Source organism: Ahaetulla prasina, chromosome 3 (genome assembly GCF_028640845.1).
Source record: "Ahaetulla prasina isolate Xishuangbanna chromosome 3, ASM2864084v1, whole genome shotgun sequence".
Lineage (NCBI taxonomy): Eukaryota > Metazoa > Chordata > Lepidosauria > Squamata > Colubridae > Ahaetulla > Ahaetulla prasina.
Window position 1 is genome coordinate 142,084,008 of NC_080541.1, and position 24,256 is coordinate 142,108,263.

Below are 24,256 nucleotides of genomic sequence, written 5' to 3' on the forward strand. Positions count from 1 at the left end.
CCTGAGAAGGCCCTCTCTGTGAGAGCGTACGGGTCGATGGGAGGCATACGGTAACAGCAGGCGGTCCCGTAAGTACCCGGGTCCTAAGCCATGGAGCGCTCTAAAGGTGGTAACCAGGATCTTGAAGCGCACCCGAAAGACCACAGGAAGCCAGTGCAAACTACGGAGCAGTGGTGTTACGTGGGAGCCTCGAACGGCTCCCGTTACCACTCGCGCAGCTGCATTCTGGACTAACTGCAGCCTCCGGGTATATATATATGGGAGGAGGGCTGTGCCGTTTTCTTGTTCTCTGTCTTGGATTTTAGTGGGGGGTTCTTTTTGGATTAGCTTGGTAATCTTATTTCTTTGGAATCCATTGGATGTTAGTACGTTAGTGAGAGTGTCTAGTTCGGGTTTTAGGTGTTGTTCATCAGCTAAGCATTTTGTTCTGGAGATGAGTGTCTTGGCTACGGAGTTGATCTGTGCTGGGTGGTGGTGTGAGAGTGCGTGCAGATAGCGGTTTGTGTGTGTTTTCTTCTGGTAGATGGTGTGTCCTAGGGAGCCATTGGGTTTTCTGTAGACTAAGACATCCAGGAAGGGAAGTTGGTTATTAACTTCTGTTTCCATGGTGAACTGTATTTTGGGGTGTAGGCTATTGAGGTGTGTGAGGAAGTTGTCAAGTTTTTCTTTCCCGTGTGGCCAGATTATGAAGGTGTCGTCTACATATCTGAGCCAGAGTTTGGGTTTGTGATCAGATTTTTCTAGAGCTTGGGTTTCAAAGTGTTCCATGTAGAGATTGGCAATGACAGGTGAGAGGGGTGATCCCATGGGTGCTCCTTCTACTTGTTTGTATTTTTGTCCATTATAGATGAAGTATGTGTTGGATAGGCAGTGGTTGGTCAGATCTAGGATGTGCTTGGGGGGGTTATATTTGTTTTGGATAGCTGTCAAGGCTTCTTTGATTGGCACTTGGGTGAAGAGGGATATGACATCAAAGCTCATGAGTAGGTCGCTGGGCTGTAAGTTTTGTTTCTTTATGATCTCTATGAACTGGAATGAGTTTTTATGTGAGGTGATGGATTCTGCATAGGGCTGTAGTTGTTTGGCTAGAAATTTGGCTAGGTTTTGTAGAGGTGAGCCTATGGAGCTGACTATGGGTCTGAGTGGGGTTCCTTCTTTGTGTATCTTGGGGAGGCCATAGAGCTTAGGGCATCTGGATGATTTCTCTCTGGGAATGATTCTTTGTTGGATTTCTTCGCTGATGGGGGAGGATTTTATTTTGGATCTAGTGGTTTTTTCTAGGTAGGTGGTGGGGTCTGTGTTTAGGGGCTTGTATGCAGGGTCTTGGAGTAGGTTGGTTAATTTGGTTTGGTAGTCAGATGTGTTCATAACCACCGTGGCGTTGCCCTTGTCTGCTGGTAGGATTATTATGCTGGTATCTTTTTTCAGGTTAAGTAGTGCTGTCTGTTCCTCTTTGGGTAAGTTGCTTTTGGGTGGCTTGCTGGTGCAGAGGATGTTGGAGATCTCGAGTCTGATTTTGTTAGCGTCATCGGGGTTGATTTTGGTCAGGCTGGTTTCAACTCCGCATATAATGGTTTCGGTGAGGATGTATTTGGGAGTGACTGCAAAGTTGAATCCTTTGGAAAGGACATCGGTTTCCAAACGCTCTATGGCCTCCCCAAGATACACAAAGAAGGAACCCCACTCAGACCCATAGTCAGCTCCATAGGCTCACCTCTACAAAACCTAGCCAAATTTCTCGCCAAACAACTACAGCCCTATGCAGAATCCATCACCTCACACGTAAAAAACTCATTCCAGTTCATAGAGATCATAAAGAAACAAAACTTACAGCCCAGCGACCTACTCGTGAGCTTTGATGTCATATCCCTCTTCACCCAAGTGCCAATCAAAGAAGCCTTGACAGCTATCCAAAACAAATATAACCCCCCCAAGCACATCCTAGATCTGACCAACCACTGCCTATCCAACACATACTTCATCTATAATGGACAAAAATACAAACAAGTAGAAGGAGCACCCATGGGATCACCCTCTCACCTGTCATTGCCAATCTCTACATGGAACACTTTGAAACCCAAGCTCTAGAAAATCTGATCACAACCCAAACTCTGGCTCAGATATGTAGACGACACCTTCATAATCTGGCCACACGGAAAGAAAAACTTGACAACTTCCTCACACACCTCAATAGCCTACACCCCAAAATACAGTTCACCATGGAAACAGAAGTTAATAACCAACTTCCTTCCTGGATGTCTTAGTCTACAGAAACCCAATGGCCCCTAGGACACACCATCTACCAGAAGAAAACACACACAAACCGCTATCTGCACGCACTCTCACACCACCACCCAGCACAGATCAACTCAGTAGCCAAGACACTCATCTCCAGAACAAAATGCTTAGCTGATGAACAACACCTAAAACCGAACTAGACACTCTCACTAACGTACTAACATCCAATGGATTCCAAAGAAATAAGATTACCAAGCTAATCCAAAAGAACCCCCACTAAAATCCAAGACAGAGAACAAGAAAACGGCACAGCCCTCCTCCCATATATAAAAGGCACCACAGACAGAATCAGCAAGATCCTCCACAAACACAACATCAAGACAGCATTCTGCACAAACAGAAAATATCCACCATCCTAAGAAACCCCAAAGACAAAATTGAGTTAGAAAATCAAGGAGTATATGAAATCCCATGCACCGCCTGCCCCACCACATACATTGGACAAACCAACAGAAGAATAAGTGCACGATTGAAGAACACAAGAACTCATTCAAAAAGAGGAACTAACTTCTTCCTGGTCCAACACTTTAAAGTCACAGGACATGATATTGACTTTAAAAGACCAGAACTATCGCCAAAACTGAACACTTTAACAACAGAATAATCAGAGAAGCCATTGAGATAGAAAACGCCCACACAGCATGAACAAACGAGATGACACCTCCGCCTACCAGCCATTTGGAAACCCGCCTTATTGACAAACGAGTCCCTAACACGAGGAATGACACCAGACCGACACTCACAAGGTCCACACAGGATGTCACCACCGCACATGCACCCAGAAAGCATACCCAAACCCACGCTGATCATGAGGCACGACCAAGGACCAGAAGCCAGACCGCAGCTGCAACATTAGCCATTTCAAACCCCTCCAATGCATTCATGCAGCAGACTGACACCCACTATGAAGATGTAGCACGACCACAAAGCCAAACAACAGCTATGCAGCTCACCAGCTCAAATCCCCTGCAGCACAGACTAGACTGAGCACAACCAAGCCCCCACCAACACAGGACACACCCCAGCCAATCAGAGCACAGAAAACCCCCATCCAATCAGAGCACAGCCAAGCTCCCACCCAATCAGTTCAAACCCCACTAGCAGTTAAAAGGAAGAAACAGCTGTGATCACACATTGCTCCCAGAAGCACGAGCTGAAGCCTAAAGATGACGAATGAGACTTTGTCGAAACGTCGCCAAGACACTTCCAATTTTACACGGGAGAAAACCCGAACAACCAAAGACCTATATATATATATATATATATATATATATATATATATATATATATATATATATATATATATATATATATATATATATATATATATATATATATATATACATACACACCGTAAAGAAATACAGATAGCCATGCGATCTCATTTTGGGCAGCTCACCTTTACAGGTGTTTACATCCCACAGTCACATGGCTGCAATTTGCTACTTTTTTGCCAGTTTCTGGTATTTACTTCTGATTTCTGGCAGAAAAACGGAAAATGGATTTGCTTAGCAACCGTGGCATTTGCTTAATGACCATTGTAAAAAAAAAAGTTTTAACTTCGATTCCAGTCACATGATGCCTCAATGTATGACTGCAGCGACTTATGACTGTAATGCCAGGTTCATTTACGGTCGTAAATCGAGGACTGCATGGAGACCTCTTTGTAGGTGTAATGAGGGAAATGCTGTACTTACTGATTGATTTCACTGCCCGACTAAACAGGAAAGGAAAGGAAACATTTCTAACTTCTGCATACTGGGCATAATGGTATCAACTTTTAGGATATCCACAGATAAATCAAGGAAATAGTGAAAGAACCCTGAATTAACACATTTTCAGAATAAGCTGACTGAAAGGGCCCCTTTATTTCAGAATTAAAGCCAGCTATTAATAAAAAGATGAAAAGGAGAGGAATTTCCTTCAGTCTACAAGTTATCACAGATAATAACTTAATGAACTGAATTATGAATAGCATGCTACATCATTTGTACTCGTGGATTTACTCATTAAATGCAAAGCTAATTGCTGTTTTTCATTTGCGCATCGATTCAGCAGTAAATGCAGTGGCTTTGTTCTAGGGCAGTGTTTCTCATCCTTGGCAACTTTAAGATGTGTGAACTTTAACTCCCATAATTCCTCAGCTAGCCATGCTGATTGGGGAATTCTGGGAATTAAAGTCCCACCGGTCTTAAAATTGCCACGTTTGGGAACCACGCTCTATGGAAATGTAGGATTACAGACTTAGTTCGATAGATCGTACATCGGCTAATTTAAAATGCTTCAACTGTATGTATAAAATGGGAATTTTTAGAAGGCGCACATAAGAGATGTACATGTTTAGAACTAAAGGTGCTGGGTTGGAGAGATCACATCTGCTGGTTACCTTTATGCTACAATAGACTGGGTCAGGGTTTCTTTTCTCAGTTTGTGTTTGTGTTCTTGCTTTAAGGAAAAGAACACTGTTCCAGGTCAAGTTCAAGAGAGGAATGGCAATACTTTTTGCCAGGGCATTTGTGGTCACTGCTGCTGGTATTGAAGGAAGGAGAATGATTTGGCACAAAGACCGAGAAGCCTTTGAACAAGAGAAACTAAATTATATTTGTGTTTCATGTTCTTGCAAGGAAGTGTTATCATGCATGATAATAACGATTCGTCTTTTCTGTGTAATTTTGTGGCTCTTGGAGGCCCTTTTCTTCTGTTTGCAGGAACCTCTGCCCCTCTTATTGGCGTGTCCTCATAGGAACCCCTGAAATTATGTATAAATTTACACAAAGCTTTGAAGCTTGCCATGTGTCAGAGTTAGGAAGATTCCAAATGATTTATTTAATTTGCCTTTTGCATGTAATGAGGGGGTGATGGGTTCTTGTTTTTTATCTAATAGTACAAGACGTTTGTACTCAGAGCAATTATTTTTGCTTTGTAATCTCAGCATTGCAGGAAAGCTGCCTGGAAGACAATCATGGATCATCTTTAAACTGTTATTAAACAACTGGAAAAATGAATTGAATTGAATGGAAAGGAATGGAATACTTCATTGGCCAAGTGTGATTGGACACACAAGCTCTCAGTGTACATACAAAAAATAAAGTATATGATCATAAGAAGCATTTATGGTATAAACACTAGTGGCATAAGTGCCTTAAGATATATTCGGATGAATATTTATTCAGATGTGACTTCATGGCAAGAAGAAATAAAAAAATTATATGCATTAGGACAATACATCCTTTGAAAATGAATGACCTGAATGTTGCTGTGGACTATCAGCAAATAACAGTTTTATGTAGGCCCTGGTGGAAAATATCTTGCTTACTTTCAGTTTCCCGTCTTACTGTATTTTTTTCCCCAAATTTCATTACATCTTTGGATGGGAGAAGGTAATCTTTTGTTTTATCTTGGACTATCTTCTAAGGCTGAATTAAAATAACCTGGTTTTTAAGTTATTTCCTAGAATTAAGCAGGGCTTCCAGCACTGTTAGTCACTGTCTAGAGATCTTGTAAGTAGTGGGCAATCATCCAGTTATGAAGATATCAGGAAAATGAAACTATACAAATTGCTTGCCAGGATGAAACAGTAAAGAGTAACTTTCGTTGGCCAATCTTCACTTTCCAACTGTTCATACAATTAATAAATATAGTGCAGTACATCAGATAAAGCTCGTTTGTTACTTTAATTTCTGATTTAGGAATTTAAGATTATCATCTTACATTTAGGGATTTAAGAGTATCATCCTTGATTTACAACCAGTTGCTTAGCAACTATTCAAAGTTACAACAGCCACCACCACCCAGCTACTTACCACGGGTTTTCAAAGTTACAATGCCCGTCTATACATACACATACACACCACAGTCATGTGATTACATTTTGGGTGTATGGCAGCTGGATCCCTCTTGTGGATGTTTGCAGCTTTCTGCAGTCACATAATTGCAATTTGTGACTTTTTTTCTTCCAGTGTTTACTTCCAGTTTCAAGGGGAGGGGAGGAATCTCATTGGGGAAAATTGCTTTTCTTAATGACAGCAAAGTTTGCTTAATGACTGATTTGCTGCAAAAAGTTGGCTGCCTCAACTTATGACCCCAATGTCTTATAACCATAATGCTGTCCAGGCTCAATTACTGTTGTAAGATGAGGACCGGCTGTATTTCAAGTTTCGCTGGGGCAGCTGACTATTGAGGGACATGAAAAAGCATCCCCAAAGTTTGCATTACTTTTGGCCATTCCCTGGTCAATGGTGTTGTCACCAGCAAATCCTTTCAACCCGGAAGCACCCTTTGGTTAGTTTTGTCAGTGCTTCTGACATGAACACAGACAGCTGGCTATTCATTGTAGAACAGCAAAATAATAGACCTGTTAATGAGGGAAAGAAACTGGCTGAGCTACAGGGAGGAGTTTAACAGGGAATTAGTCTGGAATCCCTGTGTGGACACAAGAGAATGAAATCTGATCCCCCTGCCTGCTGTTACCTAGACTCTCCCAGGTACAGACCTTCAGTCTGAGAAGATGCACAGGCTTTAGCAATAAAACAGGTATTTGAACTCTTCACATGTGGAAATGATTGTTCACACCTGACAGAGCTTATCTTTCAACTATCCTGACATGGCTTTTCTTATTATCCTTTTGAGGGATTTTTGTAGTTAGTTCAAAGCTCAGAGGCGTATCTTTAAAATTATTTTTTTCAAATTTCATTTACAAATTAAAAGAAAAAAATAACAAAACACCTAGCTAGACTTAAAAAAAAGCTATACATCATTAATAAAACAACTGTTAAACTTAAAGAAGTAAATCCATAGAAAGTGGAAAAATGACCTTATATATCACTTATCACTGGTTTAATAATAAACAGTATTACTATAAAATGATATATACAAAATATTATTGCAGATATCACAAAATCTCTGCCATAGTAACTTCTTTTAAATTAATAAATAAATAATAAAACAGCAGCTCAGGGAAGAACAAGAAAGGAAAAACTGGATAAATTTTAGTGTGACATTGTTTTAAACGCTCACTGACAGCTGCTAGTTCTGAAAGGTAAAGATTCCTCTCACACATATGTGCCAGTTGTTCCCGACTCTAGGGGCGGTACTCATCTCTGTTTCAAAACCGATCAGCCAGCACTGTCCGAAGATGTCTCCGTGGTCATGTGGCCAGCATGACTAAATGCCAAAGGCACTTGGAACGTTGTTACCTTCCCACCAAAGATGGTCCCTGTTTTAATACTTGCATTTTTTACGTGTTTTCGAATTGCTAGGTTGGCAGAAGCTGGGACAAGTAACGGGAGCTCACCCGTTACACGGCACTAGGGATTCAAACCGCTGAACTGCCAACCTTTCGATTGACAAGCTCAGTGTCTTAGCCACTGAGCCACCGCATCTGAAAAGGAAGATCTAATTTCCACCCTGTTTCTGATAGTTAACATTTTAAAGTATCTAGTTATCAAGTAAGACTTTAAACTGTTTTAAAATGCAGCCATTCTTTGCTCATTTTCTTTCTCTCCAGGAGTTTGTGCGATGAAGAGAGGAAGAATATTATCAAATCACCTTTAAGCCACTTTTTAGAAATGGAAAGTAAAAACAGTAGCAATGTGGAAATTCCTTAAATGTTCAAAAACAAAATTCCTTTGAAGATGAAATAAATGTTTTATATATTATTTTCAGAGGATCCTACTATTTGTGAGTTTAGGTGAAATTGCAGATCTACAGTCGTCTTCCAATATATGCATTTATACAGGTAGTCCTCGACTTACAAGTTCCCTTAGTGACCAAAGTTAGAACGGCACTGAAAAAAGTGAGTTATGACTGCTTTTCACATTTATGACCATTGCAATATCCCCATGTTCATATGATCAAGATTCAGACTCTTCAGGTTCTTATTTATGACGGTGTCCTGGGGTCATGTGATCTTTTTTTGGGAACCTTCTGACAAGCAAAGTCAATGGGGAAGCCAGATTCACTTAAAACAGGGTTCCTAATTTAAAAACAATTCACTTAACAACTGTGGTAAGAAAGGTCACAAAATTGGACAAAATTCAGTTAACAAATGTCTCACTTAGCAACAGAAATTTGGGGCTCAATTGTGGTCATAAGTCAAGGACTGCCTGTAGTGGATGCCAGTACATTTGGGGCAGAGGTGGGTTTCAGCAGGTTCTGACCAGTTCTGGAGAACCAGAAATTTTGAATAGTTTGGAGAACTGGTAGTAAAATTCTGACTGGCTTTGCCCCCATGTATTTATTTATTTATTTATTTATTTATTTTGTCACAACATCATACAAAAAGATTATATAGTATATAAACATATATATGAGTAAATGTTAGGAGGTATAAGCATATATATATATAGGAAGAAGAAAAGAAAAACAATAGGACAGGAACGGTAGGCACGTTTGTGCTCTTATGGTCCTCTTAGGAATGGGGTGAGGTCAATAGTAGAAAGTTTTTGGTTAAAGCTTTTGGGATTATGGGAAGAGACCACAGAGTCAGGTAAAGTATTCCAAGCACTGATGATTCTGTTACAGAAGTCATATTTTCTGCAATCTAGATTAAAGCGGTTAACATTAAGTTTAAATCTATTGGTTGCCCTTGTATTATTGCAATTAAAGCTGAAGTAGTCTTTGACAGGAAGGACATTACAATAGATGATTCTGTGAGTTAAACTTAGGTCTTGTCGAAGGTGACGGAGTTCCAAGTTTTCTAAGCCTAGGATTTCAAGTCTGGTGGGATAAGGTATTTTGTTGTTTTCAGAGGAATGGAGAACTCTTCTTGTAAAATATTTCTGGACACGTTCAATTGTATTGATGTCAGAGATGTGGTGAGGGTTCCAAACAGGTATTCTCTGCCTCCCAAGTCCCAGCTGATCAGGAGGAAATGGGGATTTTGCGATAACCTTCCCCTGGAGTGTGGTGGGAATGAAGATTTTACAGTATCCTTCCCCTGCCACACCCACCAAGCCATTCCACACTCACAGAACCGGTAGTAAAAAAAATTGAAACCCACCACTGATTTGGGGGGACTCAAAGACAGAACAGAGTCTGGCCAAAATAATTGTCATTCAGGAATCAGCAACAGTGTCTTCTAAACAGTAGATATTTGGGACTATAGATGCCGTGATATTTTGCTGTTAGCCAAAGGTGTAGGACCTCTGAAGGACATCATCTTATCTTCTCCAAAGATTGACTAAACAAAGACCCAACCTCTGCTACTGGATTTGATGAAGATTTTTGAAAATTCTAAATCTAGCACCCTTTTCCTTTCTGGGAGCTTCAGCATTGCTACATGCCTAGTATTGCTCTCATAGGATCTGTTGTTTGTATTGCTAACTCTGATCGAAATACTCATTACAACAGCCCTGTAAGGTTGACCAAGGATACTTATGCGCAGTTGGCAAATATTATTTTTTGACATGAATATAGACAGCTGTCTGGTAGAACAACAAAATAATAGACCCAAAATAATATTATCTCAGTGAAAGGGTCTCGGTGAATTCATGAGACCTGAAGTGAATGCTTGAACTGTAGGCATCCATGTTTCAGAAACTTTTCAGTGCTTCGATCCCATAAACCAGGGGTCTTCAACCTTGGCAACTTTAAGCAAATTTTAAGCAAACTTTAAGCAAACTTTAAGCAAAGCTGGCTGAAGAATTCTGGGAGTTGAAGTCCCCAAGTCTTAAAGTTGCCAAGGTTGGAGACCCTTGCCATAAACAGATTCTTCCCCATCAATTCTTTTGACAGAAAGGAGGTCCTAATATCTCCATTTTATGCTAAAACGATTAAAAAGTGGCTCATTTTTGTTTCCTGTGTCTTTCTTTCCTGGTTCACGTTCTCCTTCGGACACATCCACCCACCCCAAATGCGCACCAGAGAGTCTCCCAAATATTTCCTTCGCGGGACACTTGCTGCTGTCCAAAGAAACTCGGATCCCTGCAGGAAACTGGGGAAGGGGGAGTTAGAAGAGAGGCAATTCCAACGTGGGCTGAGCTTCCTGGGATGAGAGAGCCGCTTTCGTTTTTCTTCTTCGGTTATAGGGATTTTCCATCCCGGAATTTCCACGGAACGCTCTTTCTCCCACAGTCCCACTCCCCGTCTCCGTCCCCTCCTGCCCTCCCCCCCCCGTTCCTTCTCTTTATAAAAAGAACGAAATGGGGCTCCGGCATACACCGATTTCTCTTCCACGGTTACAGTGGGTCCTTCTTGGAGCTCCTGGGCAAGGCAATTTCGGGACTGCCCTTTTTGAACCCGCTCAAGTTTTGCGTTCCCCGGACCCAAGTCGTCGCGGCCAATGGCACGAATGATTTCAGCACTGCTTTCGCTCCTCCTGACGTTCACAATGGGTGAGTTTGGAGTTTGTTGTTGGTGTTCTGGAGAGGAAAAACCTGCCTTGTTTTGCATTATTAAGTGCCTGAAATAAAAATAAAAATAATAACAATAAACAGAGAATGTATTTGTTACAAGATAAGGATAGATAGATAGATAGATAGATAGATAGATAGATAGATAGATAGATAGATAGATAGATAGATAGATAGATAGATAGATAGATAGATACCTGTGTTTCCCTGAAAATAAGACCCTGTCTTATATTTTTTTGAACCCTAAAATAAGCACTTGGCCTTATTGCCATGTGCTCAAAAGCCTGATTGGGCTTATTATCAGGGGATGTCTTTTTTGGGGGGGAAACTGGGTAGATAGATTACAGAGGGTGGGTAATTTTAATGTATGGTGGTCAGTGTACATTCAAAGTGACAATAAAGTTACTCTAAGTCTAAGTGGTTTTATAAATGTCCTTATAAATCTTTTATGTGTAAAGAGATTGGTTTTTTTTAAAAAAATGAGGATGCAATTTTAGTAGACTTACTGCAAGCAAATCCCACTGACTGCTACTGGATTTCCTTGCAAGTAAGCAGGCATAATTATATCTTGTGCTGTTGGCAGACGCACATGGATTCAGAAATAATACTGCGGGCTTATGAATGTTAACTTCAATACAGCAACCAGTGAATTCAGAAGACTTCTTCCTGAATAAGAGTGCCTTGATGGGATTGTCATTCGAAAACCTTAATTTGTGGGTGATGCAGTCTTCTAATAAATTTAGTGGAAGTTTAATTATATATTATTATATATTGAGTCTATCTAATGATATACTTAAGCAAGTGTCTATTAAATTAAACTCTTACTCTAATCTAGGACTTTAATTTGAGCAATATTTAGATTGTCAGTTCAGTGGTAGGTAGTTTAAATGAATTGTGCTGAGACCTTGAACTTTAAGCTGTAAGGCAGGCCTATTTCCATATACAATATGCATGCATTGGCATTCCATCTTCATCTACTTCATTTAGACACCAATCATAACTGAAACTCATTGGAATTAATGGCATTATAATTGTGTGCACATATTAGAAACGGTTCCACTGAATTCAATAGATCCTTCCGATCAGTAGTTATGAGATTGGAGTCTTGGACATGTTACTAATTTTTCAGCTTGGGCCCAGCATGTGAGATTAGTATCACCATGACTACACATCCGGATAACAATCCCTAGTCACTTGCTGCGTCACAGTCTGGATTACTTTACCGATTCCCCATTCAAATAGATGACATTTGTTGGTTTAATGTTGGTTTGTAACTGTAAATTCACTTTACAGTTCAAAGTTACAGTTTGTAACTTTAACGTTCACTTTAAAACATAACACAACAGTGTTATGGAAATAGAAATCTTACTACTATTGTAAGATATTTTTGATAGTATAAACATTATAGTGGAATAAAAATTATTTATTCCATTCCATTTAGGTGCTAGGTAAAGGTTCCCCTCGCACATACGTGCTAGTTGTTCCCGACTCTTGGGGACAGTGCTCATCTCCATTTCAAAGCTGGAGAGCCAGCGCTGTCCGAAGACATCTCCGTGGTCATGTGGCCGGCATGACTCAATGCCAAAGGTGCACGGAATGCTGTTACCTTCCCACCAAAGATGGTCCCTATTTTTCTACTTGCATTTTTTATGTGCTTCCGAACTGCTAGGCTGGCAGAAGCTGGGACAAGTTAACGGGAGCTCACCCCGTTATGCAGCAGCACTAGGGATTCGAACTGCTGAACTGCTGACCTTTCGATTGATAAGCTCAGCATCTTACCCACTAAGCCACCACATCCCTATTTAGGTGCTACCCAACTTCAAAATAATTCTGGGTGGCTGAGTTTATACTAAGCAATTATTATACTAGCTATATTTTTGTCTGTATGCATCTTTACTGTTCCCATGTCAACCAATGCTTTTTGTCTTGATACCTGCTTATATACAGTTCCACTCTGCTTTTGTCTCTTGGGTGTCTAGAAGCAGGTGTTTGAAAATTGAGTTTGACTCATTTGGATAAATGCTTCGTTAGAAACATAAAGATAAATATTTATCTGTAACACTGCATTCATATATCCTGAATGTGCTTCCTTCTCTCTTCTTTCAGCTAAAGGATTTGGAATAGAGGACATTGTGCCGGATCACAGAGTTGTTGTCCAAATTGGACACAAGCTTGCCCTAAGTTGTCGCACAACCGGTTGTGAATCCCCGAACTTCTCCTGGAGAACCCAGTTAGACCATCCATTAGGTGGGGAAGTGAGCAGTCAAGGAAAGAGTTCAGTTTTAACTATACAGTCTGTTGGATTTCAACATGAGCATCAATATGTCTGTACTGCTGGTTGCAAGCTGGGTGAACCGTCCAAAGAAAAAGCAGTCATGGTTGACATTTACTGTAAGTAACTAAACTGTAGTAAGATTCAGTATATCTAATTCTTGTAGCATACCTGTAGTTTCCACAAATACAGAATTTACTTTACTTGCTTCCCAAGTAGGAATTGGTCTCGCATATCGTTTGATCATTTTCTTAAAGACTATGTTAGAAGGGACTTAGATGCTGAATGGAGAAAGTGTTACATCATATATATATATATATATATATATATATATATATATATATATATATATATATATATATATATGTATATATATAATATATATATATATGTATATATATATATATATATATATATATATATATATATATATATATATATATATATATATATATATATATATATATATGACAATTCCATCAATAGGCATATCGAACTGCCACCAGCCTACCAGGTGTTGAGACACTAGGAAAGACCCTGCAGGATGAGCAGAGATGGCTTCCCATCAGGGAGCAGAGACCAATGGCACTCTCTCCCTGAGCATGCAGACACAGCCTGTGAAGGCATAGTCAGCCCTGACAGAGCAACCCAGCAGGGCTGTCTCAAACCATAACAGATAGGATTAATGAGAAACAAACCAGCCAGACCACAAGGTCAGAGATAATACAGCAAATTGCAACGGTTGACAGGCTAACATCATCCCTTACAGATAAGCAGGCTAGGAGGGAGGAAACAGTAGGAATTAAGCCTCCATCAACCAGCATGACACAGCAAAAACAACCCAACTGATTACAATTGGGAGAAGGCTGGAGGGGCCTATTACACAGGCAATGGCCAAAATGATTAATGGCATATGAAGGCAGAGATCTCTCCAATGGTAGTTTAATACTCTGACATGTCCACACATGAGTTTTAATCCTGCCTTAGCCATTAAAATCAGCAGGGTGACCTTGGGCTAATCACCAGGAGACAGTGAGTTCTAGTCCTGTCTTAGGTATGAAAGCCAGCTGGGTGACCATGGGCTAGTCACTCTCTCTCAGCGCAATTCACCTCACAGTTGTTGTCGTTGTAGGGAAAACAGATGAAGGAGGGAGGTGTGTTGGATATGTTCACTGCCTTGAGTTATTTGTAAAAACAATAAAGGTGGGATACAAATAAATAATAAATAATATTTAACAGAACTGAAGTGCACTGTCAGTCTGAATCCATAAAGATATGATACAGCCATAATCATAATTTCAACCGTTTCACTGCTGGTGCAGATAACACAAAAAAACTAGGTTTTCAAGAACTTATGAAAGGCGAGGATAGTCAAGGCAGGGCCCATCCATATCTTGGTATGCATGTGTATACATGTGTGTGTGCATGCACCATTCCAGAAAGCATGTGCTAGGACAGATCAACTATATTCCATCAGATGACACTGCTCAGATGAGTCTTCAGCAGGTCAACCTTATCACAATTTATGGGACAGCTGGAAACAATTGGAGAGTTTAGGAGTATTTGTGTCCATTGTATTTGGGCCTGTTATAATTGAAATTCTGAAGCTGATTTTCAGTTCATTACTTCCTAATAATCCTGGAGGCCAGGTCCATAGACAGTGAAAAATGTTGTGGAGGGCACATCCCAAAAAAGAAGACAGGTTAATTGGAGTCTGTATGACAAAGGTTTGGGTATATGCCTTTCTATAAAAATCTATGCAATCTGAATGCTCTTAAACCAGAAAACAATGCAGTGTATTTACTCCTAACATATTAGCAATATTAGCACTTAGATTTATATACCACTTCACAGTGCTTTACAACCCTCTCCAAGCGATTTACAAAGTCAGTACATTGCCCCCAACAATCTGGGTCCTCAATTTACCGACCTCAGAAGGATGGAAGGCTGAGTCAACCTTGAGCCGGTCAGGATCGAACTGCTGACAGTCAGCAGAATTAGCCTGCAATACTGCATTCTAACAGATTCGCTCATTTTGCCAGTGTACTAAATTAAAATTGTTTACTGAAATGGGGTAGCAGCATAATGGAACTGGAGCCTGGGTCCCCTTTTCTCCACCCTGGTTATGGGTCTTTTGGGGGTTTTCATGTGTTGAGACATTGTGTAGGACATTGATTCATTCAACAGTAATGTAAAAGGGCCGGTGAATAGCGCAGGCTGGTAATGCCTGTTATTAAGAACACAAAGCCTGTTATTAAGAACACAAAGCCTGCAATTACTGCAGGTTCGAGCCCGGCCCAAGGTTGACTCAGCCTTCCATCCTTTATAAGGTAGGTAAAATGAGGACCCAGATTGTTGGGGGGGCAATAAGTTGACTTTGTAAAAATATACAAATAGAATGAGACTATTGCCTTATACACTGTAAGCCGCCCTGAGTCTTCGGAGAAGGGCGGGGTATAAATGTAAACAAAACAAAAAAAAAAAATAAAAAAATCTTCTGATATTGGTTCAGATGCCATCATCTGGGGAGTAGTTTGTATCCAAAACTTGAGGACTAAGTAGTTGTGAATAGAGAGTTGACAGTTTTAGCTGCTAAGGTTTCTTCATTTCTTCTTTTAGCATTCCCCAGCGATCCAGTTATTGAGCTCAAAAGCCCTCTCATTCTTGGGCAACCTGCTTCTGTCACCTGTCGTGTTCCCAAGGTCTATCCTTCTGAGCAGTTGATGATCACTTTGATGAAAGGAAAATTAACTTCTGAAAAAGAGTTTTTTCAAGACCCTCATACAAAATCATTAGAGACCAAGAACTTGAAGATGGATTTTATTCCTACCGAGGAAGATTTTGGGAAAGAGATTGTATGCATAGCTGAGCTGCCTTTAGAGGACATGGCTCTGAAGGCCAGGCAGTCGACGCATGTGATGGAAATAAATTGTAAGTATGTTGATGGAATAAAGATTTTAAGTATAGGTTATGTTCGTGTCAAGGTTGCCTCCCCTTGCAATAAGCTGAACTAGTTTTAGGAGGACGCTCAGAAAATTTTAGCAAGGGGTTCTCTGCCTGGTTGCTGGGTCGCTGGGTGAGTGTGGCCATGGTGGGCGTGGCCTAGCCGGCCTCCTGCACTATGTGGGGGGGTGTTTTTGCCCTCCCTGGGCTCTGAAGGTTTTTCTTGAGCCTCCAGGAGGGTGAAAATGGCCTTCCCAGGCTCCGAAGGCCCTTCCCGAACTTCTGGTAGGCCTGTTTTTGGCCGTCTCCAAGCCTCTGTGCACGCCCTACATTTACCTACATCCAAAATGGGCCATGTGGGCACTCCAGGGAGGGGCAGGGTGGGGTGGGCAGAGCCAGGCAGGAGTGGGATTTGGGGGTTCTCCAAACTGCACAGAATCTTAGCTAGAGGTTCTCCTGAACCCTTGCAAACCCCCAGCAGCCCACCTCTGCTCTTAAGGTAATTGGTGCAAGACAAGTCAAATGAACAGTTCTGGTTTATGCTTTCATTTTTGTATGCTGCTTAAAGTGCTTTCCCCATCTGATTAATATTTGTACTTTAAACATTTTTAATAGAGGAAAATATCCATCAGTGAATAAACAGCTATGCATTTTTTGATATTCACCAGATGATTCTCAAACCCTTTCCCATTTAGGGCACTCATTGTGACCTTCAGTTTACAGTTTACTAATTTAACTTGGCTATCTTTTGCTCTCTTTAAGACGGCCCACGGAATACTCAAATCGTGGCATTTCCAGGCAACACCATACTAGAAGGAGAAGCTTACCTGATACTTACCTGCTTGACTGAAAGTCATCCTCAGGCTAGTTTTGTCTGGAAGAAGCAGCTTCCTGATGGACTTACCCAGAATATTGTGGGAAAGTACAACCTCTCTATCCCAAATCCGCAAGCCTCTGACTCTGGAACCTATATCTGTGAAGTCACCAATGAAGTTACAAGTGTAGTGGAGAGAACATCACTATATATTTCTGTACAAGGTATAAAACTGCTGGGAATGTAAAAAACTGCTGGGAATGCACTTACAGATTGTGTCGTCACTACTGCTGGCTTTGCAATGCATGGGTTTCACCTTTCCATCTGTGACAATTCTGCATCAACAGTCCTGTTGTAGCCAGTCTTGTTTTAATTATGAAGGGGCCGATAATAGCAACTTATTTAATATTGCAAGAGAAAGATATTCATTGGTCAGCCTATTCTTATTCGCAGAATAACTTATCATAGATTTAAAAAATCATTTGCAAATCAGAGTTTGGGATCCCTAGATTTAATGCACTAACAAATTTTACAATATTTGCTGTGGGTCATTTTGAGAGCCTTTAATAACAGTAATATACTACATAATAGGAGAGTGTGTGATCATTAAGTCCATTTCTAAATGGCCTAGCTACACTTAGAAAGTTTCCCTGTTTAGAATCCGATTGTGAAGGGGGAGGATTAAGGCAGAGATGAGAAAACTATCTTCCTTCACTCAAGTGATTTCAGTGTTAATGTTAAATATTCTCTAGTTAAATCCTGGATGTCAAATATTTTACATTCAAATAAGCACAAAAACTAATATACAAGGTTTTTTTTTAATCTCAGGTGCCTGAGCATTCATATTGAAAATATTCAACATTAACACTCATACAGGGTGGGCTGCTGGGGGTTTGCAGGGGTTCGGGAGGACCTCTAGCTAAGATTCTGTGTAGTTCAGAGAACCTCCAAATCCCACTCTTGGCTGGGGCCCCCACGCCACCCCTCCCAGGAGTCACCATGTGGCCCATTTTGGATGCAGGTAAGTGCAGGGTGCACGGAGGCTCAGGGAGAGCAAAAAATGGGCCTCCGGAGCCTGGGGAGGCTGTTTTCACCCTCCCAGAGGATCAAGAAAAGCCTCAAGAGCCCAGGGAGGGCAAAAAATCCCCCCTGCTGTGGTGCAGGAGGCCAACTAGGCCACACCCATCATGGCCACGTCCATCCAGAGAACCCCTTGCTAAAATTTTTGAAGCCCATGTATACTATCATCACATAGTTTGATTTTATGTCAAGAGTAGAGTACCTACTTTAAACAATAATTAACAGAAGTACGTATTTTCATTTCTTTCTTTAGCATCAGTCTTTTCAACAGCCGCTTCAACATTAACCACCCCACCTGAAACAATTCTGCATCAACAGTCCTGTTGTAGCCAGTCTTGTTTTAATTATGAAGGGGCCGATAATAGCAACTTATTTAATATTGCAAGAGAAAGATATTCATTGGTCAGCCTATTCTTATTCGCAGAATAACTTATTATAGATTTAAAAAATCATTTGCAAATCAGAGTTTGGGATCCCTAGATTTAATGCACTAACAAATTTTACAATATTTGCTGTGGGTCATTTTGAGAGCCTTTAATAACAGTAATATACTACATAATAGGAGAGTGTGTGATCATTAAGTCCATTTCTAAATGGCCTAGCTACACTTAGAAAGTTTCCCTGTTTAGAATCCGATTGTGAAGGGGGAGGATTAAGGCAGAGATGAGAAAACTATCTTCCTTCACTCAAGTGATTTCAGTGTTAATGTTAAATATTCTCTAGTTAAATCCTGGATGTCAAATATTTTACATTCAAATAAGCACAAAAACTAATATACAAGGTTTTTTTTTAATCTCAGGTGCCTGAGCATTCATATTGAAAATATTCAACATTAACACTCATACAGGGTGGGCTGCTGGGGGTTTGCAGGGGTTCGGGAGGACCTCTAGCTAAGATTCTGTGTAGTTCAGAGAACCTCCAAATCCCACTCTTGGCTGGGGCCCCCACGCCACCCCTCCCAGGAGTCACCATGTGGCCCATTTTGGATGCAGGTAAGTGCAGGGTGCACGGAGGCTCAGGGAGAGCAAAAAATGGGCCTCCGGAGCCTGGGGAGGCTGTTTTCACCCTCCCAGAGGATCAAGAAAAGCCTCAAGAGCCCAGGGAGGGCAAAAAATCCCCCCTGCTGTGGTGCAGGAGGCCAACTAGGCCACACCCATCATGGCCACGTCCATCCAGAGAACCCCTTGCTAAAATTTTTGAAGCCCATGTATACTATCATCACATAGTTTGATTTTATGTCAAGAGTAGAGTACCTACTTTAAACAATAATTAACAGAAGTACGTATTTTCATTTCTTTCTTTAGCATCAGTCTTTTCAACAGCCGCTTCAACATTAACCACCCCACCTGAAACAACAGCATTAACCACCCCATCTGAAACAACAACATCTTTTACATCAGATGCAGCATCAGAAACTACAACATCGGTTACATCTCATGCAACACTGAAAACTTTTGTGTCTGCTACATCAGAGATAGCAACACCGGAGTTGATTATAACGTCTGCATTGGATACAGCACCAAAAATAATTACCTCTGTGACATCACATGCAGCACTGAAAAACAATACAGTTGTGTACCTGGTGGATGTTTCTGAAGATGACAGAAATAATACAGAAGAGATCATAATAATTGGTATATATTTTTCAATCTTTGAACCACATATTGCACTAACTGCATTGCCTTAACACTCCATGCTTATTGTGTAACAGTCCCCAAAAGATAACCGGGATCAGCTCTTCCTTTCCTTGCTAGGATTCTTGCAGTCTTAAAAATCATTGCTTAGACAGCAAACTAGCTGTTGTACAGGTAATCCTTGACTTACAACCACAATGGAGCCCAACATTTCTGTTGCTAAGCAAGACAGTTAAGTGAATTTTACTCCATTTTATGAACTTCCTTTGCCGCATTTTTTAAGTGAATCCCTACAATTGTTAAGTTAGTAACCCGATTGTATTTCACTCTTTTCCTAACTGAAGTTGGTTAATTTTCCATATTAATCTGTATGGAATCTTTCCCCAAACTGGTATTGGAACTTTAATTCGCAGAATTCCCCAGACAGCATGGCTACTGTAGAGTATTCTGGATGTTGAGAACCATGCATCTGGAATCTTACAAGATTTAGGAAAGGTGTCTTAAGGGATTGTTGGCAATTATATTATTCCCCCCTCCCCAAAAAATGTGTAGTTCTGTATCAGGACCCTCTGTCCATGAATGTGACATGGTATAAACATTGCTATTAAGGGAACTGAAATTTGTCTGATCTGTGAACAAAATGCCAGCCCTAGAAGAAAAGGAAGTAATGTTAAATCTGGAAATAGATAAACATTTGGTACTGAAACTTTCAGAGAGTGTTGCCAATGGCAATTGTCATGTTATACTCATTTTTTCCCCGTTTGTTTCATTTTCAGCCAGAGTTGAAGACCTGGATTACGTGATTCCTGTAATCGTCGTCGTTTCTTGTTTAGCCACAGTAGCAGGCCCTGCAGCTGCCATATTTATTTACATTGTTAGAAAGATGAAAATAAATGGATCCTACAGTCTTGCAGACTCACTTAAACCAAACATATAATTCCGTTAACTGGAAGTAATTCGACAGTTTTGCAAGTTTACCAACTTGATGATTCTGGATCTTGCTCAGAATCTTTGTTGATTAACTCAGCGTGAGAGGAATTGAGCTGATGTGCTTTGGAAAGGATGCAAATCAAAATTAAGCCTTTTCATGAAAACCGATCTCTTGGGTCAAGACTCTCTCTCCACTTAGTGTCTCCATTCAGCCATTAAGTGATTTGTGGCCTTGGACTAATAGATATGTCTCTGAACCAGCGGCCCCCAACTTTTTGGGCAGCAGAGACTGGTTCCATGGAGAGAGGTTCTTCCGCAGACAGGAAGGGCCGTGATTTCGTGTGTTGCCTACATCCCGCGGATGGGGCTTCCCTTGTTTGCACGGCCCGATTTCTGGCATGCCCCAGCCAGGTGCCCATCCACGGACCTGGGGTTGGGGACCCCTGCTCTAAACTATGTTTTCATTTTATAATATCAACTTTCATGTGCAATTCGAGCCAAATGAAACCTGCCTTCCTTTTGGTAATGCTGGACTAATTTTCATGCTTACCTACATATTCAACCAAATAGTTACTTATGAAAATAAAGTGAAGTGCAATAGGGTGGGCTATCCAGAGAGCCTTCTAGAGTAGTTGCAAATCATGCAATATGAACAGTTGATCCATAGAAGAGAAGTAGCCTTGCACTGTAGTGCTGATTATGTTACCTAGTTACGCAATAAAATGTCTGCAACAAAACAAGCTTACAGAACACCAAGGACCCCACACGAACAGCTTTGTGAATATAAAAAGAAGGACTAATTTGCTAGCTTTGGGAAAGGTATTTCTTTGTTTGGCAAAATGCCCATAAAGCTTCCACTTGCAAAGTGTTTGTGCCATTCCTGGATCCGTGAGCTTCCGCCACCATTTTACTTCCACAATTAAACCTCTCTGCTTCCATGCAAAGAGACACGCTGCATGGATATTTAATTTTGTTTTCTTTATTGCTCTTGCATTTTGGTGTGGGGACTCTGTGGCTGCAGGCAATTCTCAACGAAGCAGTGATTTTTGCCCTCATGTTCTAGAAGATGGGTCATTTCCACACTGTTTTTGAAGGATTGGACACTAAAAATGTATGTAAATATGCTGTAAGATTTATTATATATTTCTTGTAAATAATGTATTATATTCTGAACGTATGTATTATGCAGAGGTGGGATACAATTGGATAAATCTACAATAGACGTATGTATTTTGTATATGTATATATTTTAACCTGAAAATAGGAAATGCAAAATTATTCACTGCTAGCTGTGAATAAATTACCTGATATTCTGAAGCTGTTCTTCTCAGAATGGGCTTAATCCTGGTGAAGCTAAGCATTTTAAAGACCTGTTGATCTCAACAAGAGGGGTTTTTCATTCTTCTGTTGAAATTGGTTAAATTTAAAAAGTGCTTAACTTTGATGGTTTGTTTCTGTATAAATAGATGCTCACACCCCCATGTTTGCAATGCTACAAATAGTGGGGAAGATGGAGTACAAACAGTATACAGTTTTAAAGTTCTACATAATAATGGAAGCTAATATTCTTTGAGAAATATCAGGAAACTTGGAAGAGGACCATGGTTCCCAGGAATCTCTAGGAAAAAGAAGCAACAACAATTAAATAATTTAAACAATTAAATACTATGAACAGATGTTCATAGTATAGAAATGTCCCATTAACTAGTTCTAGATAGCTGAATAAAATGGAAAATACAATTTTATGTACATTTAAAGTAGGGCATGAATCTCATTGTAGAGCTAAAATTCTACTTTGACGTTGCTAGCTATATTAGAGGCCGTAATAGCTCAGGCTGTAAGGAGCCTGTTATTAGAACACAGTAGCCTGCAATTACTGCAGGTTCAAGCCCGGCCCAAGGTTGACTCAGCCTTCCATCCTTTATAAGGTAGGTAAAATGAGGACCCAGATTGTTGGGCGGGCAATAAGTTGACTTTGTAAATATACAAATAGAATGAGACTATTGCCTTATACACTGTAAGCCGCCCTGAGTCTTCGGAGAAGGGTGGGATATAAATGTAAATTTAAAAAAAAAATTATGAAAGGAATAATTTATACACTCCAGACAAAATTGCATTTTAAGTTCTATTCCAAGGTTATAACCTGATTTTTATACACACACACACACACACACACACACACACACACACACACACACAAACATATATATATATATATATATTGTGAGTCTCCCACTCACCTGATTCATGTTTTGGTACTTTGCAAAGCTTGTACAGTATTATTTAAATTTGTTTTTAGCAATGCAATGTTCTCCTGTGAAACTGAATATTTATGTTGACATCCGTGAATTTTCTTTTGTTTGACTGGAGAGAAAAATAGCCCAAATACTATAGTTAATCAATGTATGATTGAATTGTAAATAAAAGTGCTTTTCTGATTTTATAAGCATTGCTGGTAACTCTTGATTTTCCTTGTTGTCATCAGTAAGCTACAACTCAATAGAACATCCTTTCTCTAGAAAAAAGGAGATAATGGGCAATGGCATAGATGTGGCCATGGAGAACAAAAGTCAAATGATGAAATGGGTGATCATGCAAATGTGACTTGCACCAAATGTTTAAGCATGAGTATATAAGGATAACATTTGCATAAGGATGTTACCATGTGTGTTTTATCGTTTGGGCATTTTTGTGGTTTGCTGTAGATGATGCTGAATACAATTAATACTAATAATAATATCAGAGTTGGAAGGGATCTTGGAGGTCTTCTAGTCCAACCCCCTGCCCAGGCAGGAAACCCTACACCATTTCAGACAAATGGCTATCCAACATTTTCTTTAAAATTTCCAGTGTTGGAGCATTTACAACTTCTGTAGGCAAGTTGTTTCACTGATTAATTGTTCTAACTGTCAGGAAATTTCTCCTTAGTTCTAGATTGCTTCTCTCCTTGATTAGTTTCCACCCATTGCTTCTTGTTCTACCCTCAGGTGCTTTGGAGAATATTTTGACTCCCTTTTCTTTGTGGCAACCCCTGAGATATTGGAACACAGCTATCATGTCTCCCCTAGTCCTTCTTTTTATTAAACTAGATATACCGAGTTCCTGCAACCGTTCTTCATATGTTTTAGCCTCCAGTCCCCTAATCATCTTTGTTGCTCTTCTCTGCACTCTTTCTAGAGTCTCAACATCTTTTTTACTTTGTGGCAACCAAAACTGGGTGCAGTATTCCAAGTGTGGCCTTACCAAGGCATTATAAAGTGGTATTAACACTTCACGTGATCTTGATTCTATCCCTCTGTTTATGCAGCCCAGAACTGTGTTGGCTTTTTTGGCAGCTGCTGCACACTGCTGGCTCATATCTAAATGGTTGTCCACTAGGACTCCAAGGTCGCTCTCACAGTTACTACTATTGAGCAAGGTACCACATATCCGGTACCTGTACATTTTGTTTTTTGGCCTAAATGTAGAACCTTACTTTTTTCACTGTTGAATTTTCATTTTGTTAGATAGTGCCCAATGTTCTGTCAAGATCTTTCTGTATCTTGAGCCTATCTTCTGGAGCGTTGGCTATTCCTGCCAGCTTGGTGTCATCTGCAAATTTGATGAGTTCTGCATCTATCCCCTCATCCAAGTCATTGATGAAGATGTTGAAGAGTACTGGGCCTAAAACAGAACCTTGGGGTACTCCACTGCATACTTCCCTTGTTGTGGATGTAGTTCCATTGAGGACTACACGTTGAGTGCGGTTGGTTAGCCAGTTATGAATCCATCTGGTGGTGGTGCTCTCTAACCCACATTTTTCTACTTTATCTAGTAGTAGGTTGTGGTCTTGTTTTTAACATGTTGGAAGAAGTTTTTTTTGTTATTTTTTACTTTTGTCGCTAGCCTTTGTTCGTTGTGAGCCTTAGCTTTCCTCACTTCGTCTTTACAGGCT

At 40.3% G+C, this 24,256-nt stretch overlaps 1 protein-coding gene across 2 annotated transcripts; it reads left to right on the forward strand.

Annotated features, from left to right (window-relative positions):
• The first annotated feature begins 5,543 nt into the window (after window positions 1–5,543).
• On the forward strand, window positions 5,544–22,762 carry VCAM1 (vascular cell adhesion molecule 1). Of its 2 annotated transcripts, XM_058178307.1 has the most exons (7): window positions 5,544–5,678; window positions 10,482–10,631; window positions 12,756–13,040; window positions 15,541–15,852; window positions 16,627–16,902; window positions 19,063–19,392; window positions 20,169–22,762. In XM_058178307.1, exons 2-7 carry the CDS (start codon window positions 10,580–10,582, stop codon window positions 20,327–20,329), a joined length of 1,416 nt encoding a protein of 471 aa, XP_058034290.1. In that variant the 5' UTR covers window positions 5,544–5,678; window positions 10,482–10,579; the 3' UTR covers window positions 20,330–22,762. The 2 variants fall into 2 exon arrangements, with proteins under 2 accessions (XP_058034290.1, XP_058034289.1); XM_058178306.1 differs by lacking the exon at window positions 5,544–5,678 and having other exon boundaries at window positions 9,869–10,631.
• The last annotated feature ends 1,494 nt before the right edge of the window (window positions 22,763–24,256 follow it).

Excerpts from the sequence above, each read along its gene's own strand:
- VCAM1 (XM_058178307.1), top strand. The coding sequence starts at position 10,580 with ATGGCACGAATGATTTCAGCACTGCTTTCGCTCCTCCTGACGTTCACA. Across the intron at positions 10,632-12,755 it reads CCTCCTGACGTTCACAATGG|CTAAAGGATTTGGAATAGAG; the intron begins GTGAGTTTGGAG and ends CTCTTCTTTCAG. Across the intron at positions 16,903-19,062 it reads ACTATATATTTCTGTACAAG|CATCAGTCTTTTCAACAGCC; the intron begins GTATAAAACTGC and ends TTCTTTCTTTAG.